Genomic DNA, 13,672 nt, shown 5'->3' with positions numbered 1-13,672 from the left:
AGTCTCTACCTCCTCTCAGCTCTCTCAGTCTCTATCCGAAGGCGGTGGGAAGGTCCCCTCATGGCATGGGACATGTAGATAAACCAGTTTCTCAATGCAACCATCCTCTGTGCCTCTCAAAGAGAAGGAGAAAGGGAAGAAGTGGGCAGGTGGGGAGGGGTGTGGAGGAAGAAAATTGTATTAATGTTTTATAAAGACCACAAGGATCTATGAGACCAGCCAAAAAATCATTCAATAGAAAATAGATGAGACCATATGGTGCTCTCAATCAGGTCTGAGGTATCACATAATGATAGATCAAGTAAAACAAAGCTCTTGAATATGAAGAAGACTAACCATCCTGGTCGAGTGTCCCTTGATCAGCCCTCTGTAAAAAGTAGGATTCTGCTGCATTTAAGATTGGACCTCTCATTGAGCTTGCATTAGGCATCAAAAGCAGATTGTAAGACTCGCCAAAGACTGTATAATTATTGTAATAGATCTCAACAGTGCTGAACAATCCACCATAAGCAGACACATCCAAACCAGTAACACTTAAGCGTTGATCCATGTACATGTCCATGAACCGTGGTGATGTGTTAGTGTCAATTTCGGCAAAGTAGAATGCAAGATAGTATTGTCCAGGACCAAAGTTTGCAACGAAGTTGAATGTCATGTTTTCAGTCTTGTTGAGACTCCTTGCAGTTTGCATAACTTTAGAGGGTGGGGAGTCTAAGATGGATCCGATCATTACACTCTTATTTGAAGAGATTAAGCCATACGCCGAAATACCCTCAATGACCTTTTGATCTGACTGCCATATGCGATCATACTCATCATCAGGGTACCTACAGTTTAGCACACTTACTACTTAGTGATGCATGCAAATGAATGGGAAGGCACAACATTAATTCAATGTTTGATGTAAACTTGAAAACAGAGAGATGAAAGCATGGCAAAGATGCTTACATGAGTAGAATCTTAGAAAGAGGCCTTCCTAAACTTCTCAACTTAAAGCTTTGAGAGATGTTAGCAAATAATAGTTACGGAATGGCCAAAACACAGGATCTCCAGGCCGAAATGCTCGCACAAAAATCTTTGTATGTTTGATGTAGAAAATCAAACAAAGGGGGGGAGGCATGGCATAAATGCTTACATGAGTAAAGACTAAACTTCTCTAATCATAGTTATGGAACGGCTGAAATGTCCATTTTGAGAGTCCCTCTGCCCAAAACACAGTTTGGCTGTTCCAGCAGTTTCCATTTACAAAATGGTGTGTTTCAACCATTTTCCCTCTGCCACTTAACCATTTCTTCTCATGTCATGTGTAGGCCAAATGAACAACATTTTAAAAATCTCGTCAAGTGCACACCCTCCCAAGTGTGACGTGGACATGCTTCTATCCATTCACCACCTCAGAGGTCGAGTACGTGGCCGGATTCATGTTGTAAGGGCTATTGTACCATATCATTAAAATATTGTCTAGGCGCCCAATCAGCAGCCCAATGTGGACAAAGTTATTGGGTTAGTGTGTGTGAACACACGTATTTGGACATTATTATAGGGTTGGTAGAGTTGGTAGCCAAGCCACCAACATTAGACACTATAAATAGGAGTCTAGGCTTAGCCATATTCATTCATTGATCAATCAGTCATCATTGAGTCATTGAGAACTCGGGAGCAATGCTTCTAGTGAGTATCTCTATTCAGCATTGTCTATACTTCATGTTAGTAATACATGTCAGATCTGGGCGCCCTGCGCCACCTGCAACAGCAGCCGGCTGCACCTGCGCCAGATCTACGCCTGCCTGCTGTCGACACCGCCGTCGCCGCCGTACTGTACCGCCACCATCACCCAGATCTACGCCGCCTCATGCCCGTACTATCCAGATCTGCTCTGCTACCTGCAGCCCGTACTGCACCCTGTACCGTACGACTGTACCTGCTCTAGTCCAACTATATAGTACCTGATCTGCCCAAAGCAACTTCAAATCTCAGATCTGCAAGAAATTGGCAATATTTTGCAAAAATTGGTACTATTTGCAAGCAATTTTGGGTATTTCAGGCACATTTGGTTGGAATTGGGGCATTTCCTCCAATTTTTGGGCATTATAGCATTTGGTACAGGTGACAATTGCATTAGCAGATGTACAGGTGCAGATCCGGTTCAGATCTGGTCTAATTGGTTGCCTAAAAATTAGGGCTTTTCTACATTGAGTCCATTTTTGGAGCATTCGACAATTTACCTGCCAAGATTTGCGCACTTGCAGCTTTTACAGGTGTCAGCTGATTGTGTTTCTCACGGCACATGTATACATTCATGGTTTGTTGCAGTATATGTGTGCCATTGTGGACACTTTGACAGATTTGCATCATTGTGCAGTACACTTGCAGATTTGGGACATGCATATGTATTTCTCGTGGTGAAGGAGTTCCCTTTCAGTCCATTGGTTATCCTGCTATTTATCTCCCGCATTCTTACGGTTTTGCTGGGCATTGCCTACTCTTGGTGACTTGTGACAGATTTGTTGTACTATCATGGCCAACAGTAATAATGACCTCTTTGGAATGCTATCTCAAGAGGACAAGCTCAATGGGGATAACTATCCTATGTGGGCTTATATGATGCGTCATGTTTTGGTTGCCAAGAATGTATGGCTGTGTGTGGATGGCACTGAGGAGCGTCCTCTTGCACCTGCTCCAGTGAGGTGAAGTGATTCCCGCTCACCCTCCTGCAGGTCCACCTCCTCGTCTTCCTCCTACTCACCAACAGCGTACTTGGGATGCTAGGGATGCTCATGCTCATGCGTTGATTGCTCTCTCGTGCCGCAAGTATATCATTCCGCACATTCGTTCCTACACCACTGCAAAAGGTGCTTGGGATACCTTGGCAGCGTTGTATTCAGGTCGCAATGAGGCTCGTGTAGCTTACCTTTGGGGCAAGCTTGAGACTGACCGCATGCTTGAAGGTGACTCTATCGATCAGTACCTTACACACGTGAAAGACCTACGAGAGCAACTCATTAACATTGATGAGGTCTTGACAGATAGCTATCTTGTTCAGACAGTTTTGCGTAATTTGCCTGACTCTTATCAAACATTTGGTACCACTTTGCGGTTGTTGGCTGGCAATGCACCTAATGCGGTCACTTTTGACAACCTTGTGACTCTCTTGCTCAGTGAAGAGCAATCTCGTTTCCAACAGGAACAACATGATGTCTGCTGAGTCAGCAATGGCTGCTCCCTTACGTGGGAATAGATCTGGGCCTAAACCTAGCCCATCGGATCCTCCCAAGACAGAGGACAAGCCTGAAAAGAAAAAGCGCTGTAACTATTGCAAGAAAACAGGGCACACCGTAGAGGAATGCATATACAAGCTAGCATCTTCTTCCACAAGTGCAGATCAGGCCAATTTGGCTACACACGTGTCAGCCTTGACCCTTACATCTTCATCGCCTGCAGAGATGTCTTCTGATGCCATTGCTTTTGATGACTATGCTCTATAGTCAGACTCCATGGTATGCATTGTCTGGCAGATACATTTCAGAGGGGGATTTTACTTGCCCACATGCAGTTGGTGATGCCTCATGGTCACTTAAGCTTGTTGACCCTTATGTTGGTCTATGCTAGACGCTTTCTCTTATGTGATGTCTACTGGAGATGCCTTGCTGTTTTCCCTTACAGTGGGATTGTTTCTACAGTGTTGACATTGTCACTTTCTCACATGTGATGTTTACTCGGAGTTCCTTTTACACACTTGGCCAGTGTTGGCTTGCTCTCATGGTTTTGACATGTCGCATGTATATTATTCATTGTGGGATTATGCATCTTTACACTTGCCATACATGCCACTGATCATGGCATCGCTGAGAGTTTACCTATCCTCTCATAGCATTGGCTGATGCCCGCCTCGCGCCCCCAATTTTTCTCCTCATTTTCAGCTTTTCCATTGCTGAATTTTTACTTTTATCAGCCCTACCATTGCTGATTTTTCCTCATCGGATCCTCCATTGATAAGTTTCACTTTTGCAGCTTACATTGCATGTCTCGCCGCAGGCATGACTTTTGGATCCTGTTGCCTTTACACATGCATATATCTGCTACCTCTTCTTATGCTCATCACTGGTGCAGTTACAGAGCATTGATGTGGATTACATGCAGTTCAGCTTGGCATTTGGTACTTGCCTTCAAGGGGGTATTATGCGATGCCTCTTGATTTGATGCAGTTGATGTCCAAATGATCTTTGCCATGCATTTCTGGTGATGCATTTATGTACTATTGTGCTCTAACATTAGCACTATGACATTGGGGATTCTCCTTTTCCCCGTCATATAGTGCTTGCTTTTTCCATTGGCACTGCAGTTCACTCTTACTGTGCAGAGCATAGTGCAAGGCAGCATTCACAGCTTTATCACCCTGCTGCTACCCGTTCACACCATTCACTTGAGGGGGGTTTGTTGGTCATGTCCACTCCCGGCTAGTTCAGGTGTGAACCCAGCTTACTCACGGGCACTTTTTCCCTGTGACTGGACACAGGTTTTTTCCCCGTGTGAACACACTTATGTGTGTTGGGCACTTTGCCCTAGGCCTTTTAGTACTCACTTGTACTTTCATTTCATATCATTATTGAGTACATCTTTTCCAGCACTCACGTTTCTCTGTGCTTGAGGTTGTGTGTGTGTGTGTGTGCAGGCTAGCTTCCCTCCTACCCTACAATAGTGGCACCATATAGGATAGAGAGGAGTGAGGAGATTATCTAGTAGTTGGAGAGCCAGTTAACAGCTTGCCAATAAGAGATCCACAAGATAGTCCCCAAGAAAGGAGCAGATTTTGGAGGATGAGTCCCAAGAGCAGGCACTATCAAGCTTGGAGGTGATCCAGACAGAAGCATGATCATGTAACGCATAGCAAGACCTTCTTTATACCTTCATGTTAGTGAGCATGAAGCAATCCACTTTAATCTTTATTCACAGGAGATGGAGCTAAAGAGAGAGAGAATGTAGAGATGACACCAGATTGGGTCCCAATCTACCCACTTAAGGGCCCACTCCCACAAGCAAGAGTATTTGCATTATTGCTTTGCATAACTTCTTTTACAAACTTATTGAAGATGATTGACAGAGGATTGCCAAACGCAAGGACGATGTAGACCAAACATCTACTCAACCATCGAATGGGTTGAAGACAACTGTGAAGCCACTTCAGAGAGCCTTCTACACACCCAAACCTGTTGAGGGAGATGCAATACTGAAGGCTGAATGCTGAAGATAGCTTCAGACTGCCTTGGACTGTAGCAAAAGGAGTGCTTGGCTGAATTTGCACAAGGACCAAAGTCTCAAGCACACATACTTCTGCAATAATTCACTATTTAATTCTATGAATAATGAGATGATTTATGCAAGGGCTGAGGGGCTTACTATATATGAGCTTTTTATGCGGGTCGTGTCACGTGCATCCCGCACTTGGACGCCACGTAGACATATCTGAACAAGAAGGTGCAGGACCTGGAGTGGAAATTGGTCCCATGTGAGCCCAGTCCGGGACAAGTCAGCCAGGGTTCCACTCTATGCGTCCGAGGTCAGGTGTGCATTGTCCTGCACATGAGGCAGTGCCAATCCGCGCTGAGTCTCCCTCTGGAATGATGTCAGATGTTCTGTGTATCTGGTTTGCAACTAGATGCCAAACTTCTGTGTAGGTGCATTTAGATTGCATATAGAAGAGGGGGCAGCCCTTATGGCTCCCCCAGAAAAGGAGGTAAGACTCCTTGAATATCTCATGGTAAGGCTTGGAGGCCACATCCTAGAGGGGGCCAAGAGGCCCATGCTTGGGCCAACATGCTGTCGGCCAGCCCCAGGGGGGCCCGGACAGCAAGGTGGCCAGCCTGTCGGCCAGCATGGCAGGCTTGGGCAGCCACTCGGCCAGCCCCAAAGGCTAGGCCGGCCAGCCCAATGGGCAGCCTGCGCAAGCTTTTACAGCCCCAGATTGATGGTTGGTCAGAAGCGATGGAAAGCCAGCAGCCCACCGTGTGAAAATGAATACATAAAGAGCATTAAATATCATTTACACAAGTCGTGGGAGTTTTAGGTGCTGGCCGACTGAGCGCTTTTGAGGGTATAAAAACACAGCCCAGAAAACGATTCATTCATATCTCATCATTCACAAGTGCTGAAGCATCTCAAGGGCCCGGACAGCCAAGGGAGAAGCTAACGCAAAGGGTGAAAGCTGAAGGTCAAGGGAAGGGATTTTACCTCAGCCAAAACAGGTCAAGATTCAGTCTTTGTTTTCTGATTTGCATCATTCTAATAAAGCAAATACACCATTCGTGGTGGGGGCGGGTATTCAGGACCCAATATTGTGTCCTCTTCTCCCTCTCTCTCTCTCTCTCTCTCTCTCTCTCCATCCACATCCCCACCCCCCTTATATTGTTTGTATAAGGGCTCCACCGATCCATGATGATTCACAGTTGTATCCAGACACATGCACACTTTTTCTTTTCTTTCTTTTCTTCCGATGACCGGAAGAACACAGTTGTATTATTTTTTGTCTCATAGGCCGACTTTAGCCTCTCGTAGACGTTAATATATCTTTCTCTCTCTCTCTATTTTTCTGCACATCTACTTCAGTTTCGTGCGTTATGTTCGTCGTGAAAGATTGTTGAATTCTGAGCATTGAAGTTACCGATTTGACCCCGAAGCTTCCGCATGTTACATTGGTATCAGAGCCTTCAAGTGTGAAGATTCAGCCAGAAAAACCAAAAAAAAAAAGAAAGAAATTTTTTTTCTCGCTCATGTGGTTGGTTTCTAGATTCCGGTGGGCCACCCCTTTCGATATGTCTCCTGTCCCAGGACGGTTGGTTTTCAGCCTCCGGAAGTCTCCCACATACATAGTGGATGGTCAGATTGCGCTCCGGAAAGGAAGCACATTTTCCTGCTATGGTGATGTCACGTGCACCCTGCACTGGGGTACACAGTGACACACTGGCATGATCATCAGTGCAACATTTGTTCAGAAGTAGAACCTTTTCTAGGATTATTTGTCGTACGCCGTGACCCCATTGTGAGCCCTCAGTCCAAGGACAGTCAGGCACGAGCTACGTAAGTTAATCTCTTAGCTTTAGAGGTCAGTCAGATGTCAGTCCTCTTAACCCACTTGGAGAAAGCATCATTCAGAAGCATGTAGTGTCAGCTCTAACATTAGTTCAAACATTAGCTGGCATGTAGACGTCTTTAGGGTGTCCTTGGGCTTATTTGGCCTATCGAAGGGCTAAGCCTAGCCCTAGACAACCTTAGTGACCAGCCGCCCAGCATGGGGGTTACTCTATGCCCAATCGGCCAACATTTGCTGCAGGCCGACAGCATGTTGGGTTTAATATATATATACCTAGATGAATCCAGGAACATGCCCAAATTCACCTTTTGGGTATAATAATCCAGTCGGCCAAGTAATAAACATGTCGGACAGCATTTTATTTCCCATGCGCAGCCATTTATAGCATTTAATGCTATTTAATTGGTATTTTTTGTCCATGCTGACCTGGCTGACAGCCTTGTGCTGGCCGCGACCAGTAGCAAAGAGACATATAAATACAGGCGCAGCAGTTCTCCCTCATTCATTCAGATATACAGCAGTGAACATTCAACGACGTCAATTCAGCCGCCCTGCTCATCTCCAGGCAACAAGGAAGATACTCTACATCTCAGCCAGCATATGTGCAATCCTTCAGTCACTTGGACTTGCATCAGTGGCCAAGGAGAGTCTTCAGCAGAGCCTCGGGATAGTTAGATACTCTTGGGCCTCCTCGTCCTTGCGTTGGGCATTCATATCATTTGTACTCAGCATTGTACAGCATTTCTCCAAATTGGACGTGAGCTTTCTTGTGGGGCTATTGAACTCGTTTATGCAGACGTCATTGAAGTCTCACTGGGACGCAGGATTGTGGATCTTGCGGTATCTGCAAAGTACGAAGGATCTTGGACTCTTCTACGCCACTGGAGGTGAAACGAAGGACCAAGTTCGACTCCAAGGTTGGAGTGACTCAAATTGGGGAGGAGATCCAGACACGAGGAGATCTACATCAGGCTACAGTTTTACCCTCGAATCAAGAGCTGTTTCATGGAGTAGCAAGAGGCAGCCAACTATTGCCTTGTCATCTACAGAGGCAGAGTACTGGGCTGCTTGTGGTGCTGCTTGCGAGGTTGTGTGGCTGCAGAGGTTGCTTAGCGAGATTGGGTTTCCACAAAAGAAGCCCACGGTCATCCAGTGCGATAACCAAAGTTGTATCACTATTGCTCGAAACCCAGTCTTCCATGCCCGGACCAAGCACATAGAGATACAATATCACTTTGTTCGTGAGAAGATCTTGGCTCGTGACATCTTGCTTCTTTATTGTTCGACGGAGGACAATGCGACGGACCTCTTCACGAAGTCTCTACCTCAGGCTATGCTCCGGCGGCACTCCAACTCACTGGGGTTGGTTCCACATCCATGAGCTAAGAGGGGGTGTTAGCAGTCATCTGCTGTCTGTACACTATGTCATGGCCTCTATTGTGGGTGTGCCTGCCCGTTTTCGTGTTTACCCATTTTTCCTCACTCTCCGTGGATTTTTCGTATTTTCTTGAGATGTGTTTGGGTTGTCGGCTGCCTTCAGGTGCCACCCGACCTATCCCTCAGTGCTAGCCGACTACATGAATTCTGGCCGACTGAGCTTTTTGCTGGTCGTGAGCAGTCAGGGCTGCTGTCGGCTGTTTATGGGCTGGCCGACCAGCAACCTAGGGCCATATAAAATGGCCCCTTACCCCCACACTCCACCTTGTATATTTTCAGGATTTTCTTTGGTGTATATAGCAGAGTTACACAGCTTCTCTCTCTCTTTCATCTGTGTCTTGCTTTCTACAGCAGTTGTCTTCATTTCCGCTGTGCATTCTGACATTTGCACACCTTAGAGTAAGATGTACACCTTTGAGCCAATGAGGTGATAACTTAAGTCGTGAAGGTGTTTGCCTAGGACCAAGAGGTCCTGGATTCAAAACCTCCCTTGGTGCTTCCTCAGCGGCATCGCCTACGGGTGGTGAAACATCAGTAACCATGGGAGGATCTTGGGCCAAAGGCTAGTGAGAAGGGGAGGAAAAAAAAAAGATGTAAACCTTTGACGGAATTTAAAGTGCCTACAGGCATCGTCCTATGAATGAGTACACCAAAACACATAAGCGATAGAAGGCGGAAGTTGGACACTAGAACCAGCACAAAAACAGCTTAAACCAGCATGGAGCAGTAGTGGGCCAGATTTGGAGGTGTTCGGACAGCCATAAACAGCTAGGAAGCAGCCCCGGCCATAGGTTGGCCATGTGAAAAGCCCCTAATGGGGCAAAACAGTGTTATTTCTGCGAAGTGCACTCCTGGCACCTAGTGGACATTCTCCACAATTCTCTGCTCCAACCCCCAAAGCATCAGTTCATCCATCAAACTCCATCTTCTGAAGCACAGACCGAGCCCCGCCGGGACAGCAGCAAAGCAGACTATCTCTTCCTAGCCAAAAGTTTTAGCAGTGTACGAGTTAGAGTTGCAGAAGAAGACACCAAAAAGTTGCTCAGTCGTGGTCCGTATTGCATAGAGATCATGGTGAAAGTTTTCAGCCAGCCTTGGCTTGTACTTTCTCGTTCTTGTATCAAAAAGGCAAACAATGCATAAAGATGGCACGCACACAACACCACCTGTAACAGGCCTCCCAAAAGACAACCACAGCCTCCATAGAGCTGACTTCATTAAACCCCAATCAAAACCCAAATTTTCTGGGCCGAAGCAATGATTGATGGCGAAAATTTACCTTATTGAATCATTGTTGTTTTCCCCAAAATTGATCCTTGAATTTGTCTTCATGAGAAAATTTTGATGAACAGGAGAGTAGGAATTCTCATTAGAAATTGGCCGAATCTCCAATGAGGAAATGAAGGGATTGTGAACAGACATGTTAGAACGTGCCACACACACACTGGTGGTGTCACCTGAAGCTAAAACAATCATCTCATGAGAAACGATTTCGTTGACATCATTGAAAGAAACATTGGTCCAAAGGTTGGCGTCAAACAGGAGATCAAAGCTTGGCAGCCCATTGCTGTCGAAGAGATTGTCATAATTCCCATACAAAAACCCAGCTCGAACAAGGTAAGAAAAGTTGGCCCCTGTGTTGAATACATAGCAGTTCTTGTTGATGGTCTTGTTTGGAAAGTATCTGAGAGTGTCATAAGGTAGAATGGCATTTTTTATCTTGATAGGGCTCCCTAGCACAGTATAATTGCCATCTGGAATCCACGAAATGTTATCAGAGACATTCCCTTGAGAAGCCCCACAATCAATGCTGATGAAACCACCACCTGCAAGCACCACACATGTGACGACTTATTGATGATCATGACACATAACTTGATACATGCATACATTAGTGAGACACAGACAAACACACACACACACACACACACACACACACACACACAATTGCGTGCATTAGTTCTAGAACTTAGGCTAACATAAAGTAATGCAGAGAAACCACAAACACATGTATATGTACCTGTAGAATATGAGGATATATCCACATGCTGACATAAATACGTTCTCTCTCTCTCTCTCTCTCTCTCTCTCTCTCTCACACACACACACACACACACACGCATACACATGAATAATGTAATGTGTCTACCACGCCTAGATACATACATATACGTACACAGTAATTACTTAGCTTACAGTACTTTAATGTACCATATTGATAAAGTACCTTGAGCGTTCACCAAGACAGCTGGTCCGTATGCTGCCCATGATATAGCAAGTCCCAGTATTAGCAACCATGTGGCCGACCTGGAAAGAGATTTGGGCGCAAGTAAAGCTCCGCGGAGCCACTTCATTCCATGCATTCGCCCCCTGGATTGCTTTCAGAACCCAAAGCAATGGATGTGCTGGATTGACAATAGGGACCCTGCAAAGGGTAAGGGTTAGGGATTTGGGGTTAGGGTTAGGTCCAAAATTATGATTAAGATGAGGGTTAGGAGGAAAAAAGCCGGAGAATTGAGGCTGTACAAGAGCGACAGGGTGGTTGGAAGGATTGAAACAAAGACGTGCAAGCTCTATCTAATCTGCTCAAAGGGGGCTATGATCGAGTCAAAGGAGAGAGAGAGCGAGGGAGAGAGACATTTAGAACGTGTGAAATGCTTCGCCCACAAATAATTAAGCAGATTTGGTGTCCAAACTGTGGACATTAACTGTGATTAAGAGTGTGTGATGGGGTCGTCCTCAATCTCTATTGCCGGCTTTTGCAGAGTACGTGTGCTCATCCTCTTGGTCCCTTTTCTATGCTACAAAAAAAAAGTCTTTCCTTGACCGCTTCTCCTTGACTTGTCTTATCGCCTCTCATTGCATAGTAGGCAACTTCCTACTGAGCTCCTTCCATGTGAAGCAGTCTCACCATACCAAATGTAAAGTCCCTATACCTTCCATGTGAACCACTCCCTAGGAAGGGCACCTCTCAAGATTTTTTTTTTTTTGTATAGTAGGTACCTCTCAATTACATATGCCATCACCTCCTGAGAGAAAGGTACGTACGACAAAAGAAAAAAAAAAGGAAAGAACAGTTCCCCTCATGTTTTGAAACACCTTTGTAATCAAGGTGACAAGGTAAATGCTATGAGAAGAAAGAGTATATATTTTGTCATCCCTCAAAATGTGAGGGGAATCTATGCAGATAGTGTTTTAAGTTAGGCATTCCAAGAGAGAAAAGTGTATAACTAGACCTTATTATGAGGATGTAACGATAGTAGGGAGTTATGTCAAATCTATACAATGATATATATATATATATTATATACACACACACACACACACACACAGACATTCTTTTATCTTTAAAAAAAGTTAAGCATTCAAGAGAACATATTGCTATGTCTCTTGCACCGATATATATATTTTTTTATCTTTTAAAAAAGTTGGGCATTCAAGAGAGCATATTGCTTTGTCTCTCGCACGCCAAGAGAGCGTTCCTCTATGACTTTGGCCCACTATTCCATCGTCCAATATCTTATCATCATAGATTGTAGAAGGTGAGTCGAATGCTACAAACATACAAAGTGTACATCAACATTGGTTCCATCATAGAAGGGTGTGTCTTGCTACCTCTCTCTCTCTCTCTCTCTCTCTCTCTCTCTCTCTCTCTCTCAACCACATTGGCTACATTACTCCGAATGAGCGATAACACCTTCGAGCCATATTTTTTGTATCGCACAATGCGCTTCATGTAAAATGACACTGTTCCTATCCTTCCTGGCCCACACACGTTCCCAAGCCTGTGAATGCACACTCACCAAGTCTAACTCGGTCCTAGACACACGCATTCCTAACTCACTAGCCATGCACGTATCCAAGTGGAAATGCATATTCACAAGTCAAACAGAGACTAAAAACATAGAAAATCCAGCTGAATCCAGAACATCCAAGGCCACCATGTGACTTGTGTCGGTAAAGGTGCACTCTAAGCCAATCACACCCTTACATGTACACAAGATCAAGAAGGATTTTTGAACTCAATCCCTCACTTAAAGAGTCCTTTTTTCATAGTAGGCCAATAGAAATAGCTCTCCTATAGCTTGAAAAGTAGTCAAGGTGTCTCTATGCCCCATGTAGGAAGGAGCATGGCACTCTTCCATTACCTCATCCTTAATTCCTTGGGTTGTACATATCCTGGGTTTGCATCATAAGAAAACCCTTCTTGATGACATAAGAAGTCACCAAATCTCTTATAAAACTCATCCCATTAGACCTTTTGCTAGGACTCGATTGTTGAGATATCAAGATCAACACGAGCTGACACTCATGACGTGCTTGGGTGACCGTTTCACTTTTCACCACTAGCATGTTTGGTAGCTGACACAATGGATCTTCACCAGTGATTCTACAACTGGACTACACCTACCTAGTCGAACCAAGTTATGGCATACTTATCTTGTCAGATCACGTACTTAACATGTTCACCTTATGGACCACTTGTACATAGTACTTCAGTACTTATGTTGGTTTTCACTTATCATCTGTAGATCTTTTTTAAGAGCAACAAGAAGAAGAAGACTTCAGCCTTCCATTTATGTGTGTGTCTTATCCATTGTCATGTGAGTGTGTGTGTGCTTGTAAGAGCTCAAGCTCTCTCTCCTCCCCCAATCTTTTCATGTTATCATAGCCTTCCATTTATGTGTGTGTCTTATCCATTGTCATGTGAGTGTGTGTGTGCTTGTAAGAGCTCAAGCTCTCTCCTCCCCCAATCTTTTCATGTTATCATAGCTTGGTTCAAGCTAAGGATCTAAGCGGTAACAAAAGGAAGCTATGAAAGCAAAGGAAGCGGTACACGGATAAGATCATCATCATCTCTTCCCCTTCTTGTTTTTGGTACGACACTCTTTCGGTATCTTTGAGAGCTAGATTTCTCCGATTTTTGGGCGCCTAGAGAGTGATTACACATGTATTCCTGATTGTGGGTGTATACATAGGTACTCTAGTCACGTGTTGTGACATATAGATTGTATAGAAGTACTGTTACACGAGTTACAACAGATACTGTTGTGTTGCAGGTTGCATACAGAAATTGTCCATTTGTAGATCTCTAGTTGTTTGCAAAGCAAAGATATCTAACAACATCAACCAAATTATCAGTGAGAA

General features: G+C 44.7%; 1 protein-coding gene across 1 annotated transcript in view; it reads right to left on the bottom strand.

Moving 5' to 3' along the window:
- The window catches only part of LOC147607442 (senescence-induced receptor-like serine/threonine-protein kinase), a 79,457-nt gene extending 67,841 nt beyond the window's left edge, over positions 1 to 11,616 (bottom strand). Inside the window, exons 1-3 of the mRNA XM_086790570.1 lie at positions 10,752 to 11,616; positions 9,804 to 10,350; positions 337 to 827 (exon numbers count right to left, since the gene is read on the bottom strand). Coding sequence (XP_086646696.1) covers positions 337 to 827; positions 9,804 to 10,350; positions 10,752 to 10,887 — 1,174 coding nt within the window. The 5' untranslated portion in view covers positions 10,888 to 11,616. The remainder of the gene's footprint in view (positions 1 to 336; positions 828 to 9,803; positions 10,351 to 10,751) is intronic.
- Between the last annotated feature and the right edge of the window lie 2,056 nt (positions 11,617 to 13,672).

Source organism: Cibotium barometz, chromosome 55 (assembly GCF_041138505.1).
Source record: "Cibotium barometz isolate CiBa-2024 chromosome 55, ASM4113850v1, whole genome shotgun sequence".
NCBI classification, from domain to species: Eukaryota; Viridiplantae; Streptophyta; class Polypodiopsida; order Cyatheales; family Cibotiaceae; genus Cibotium; species Cibotium barometz.
The sequence above is the reverse complement of the archived record's forward strand: the minus strand, read 5'-3'. Positions and strand labels throughout refer to the sequence as shown.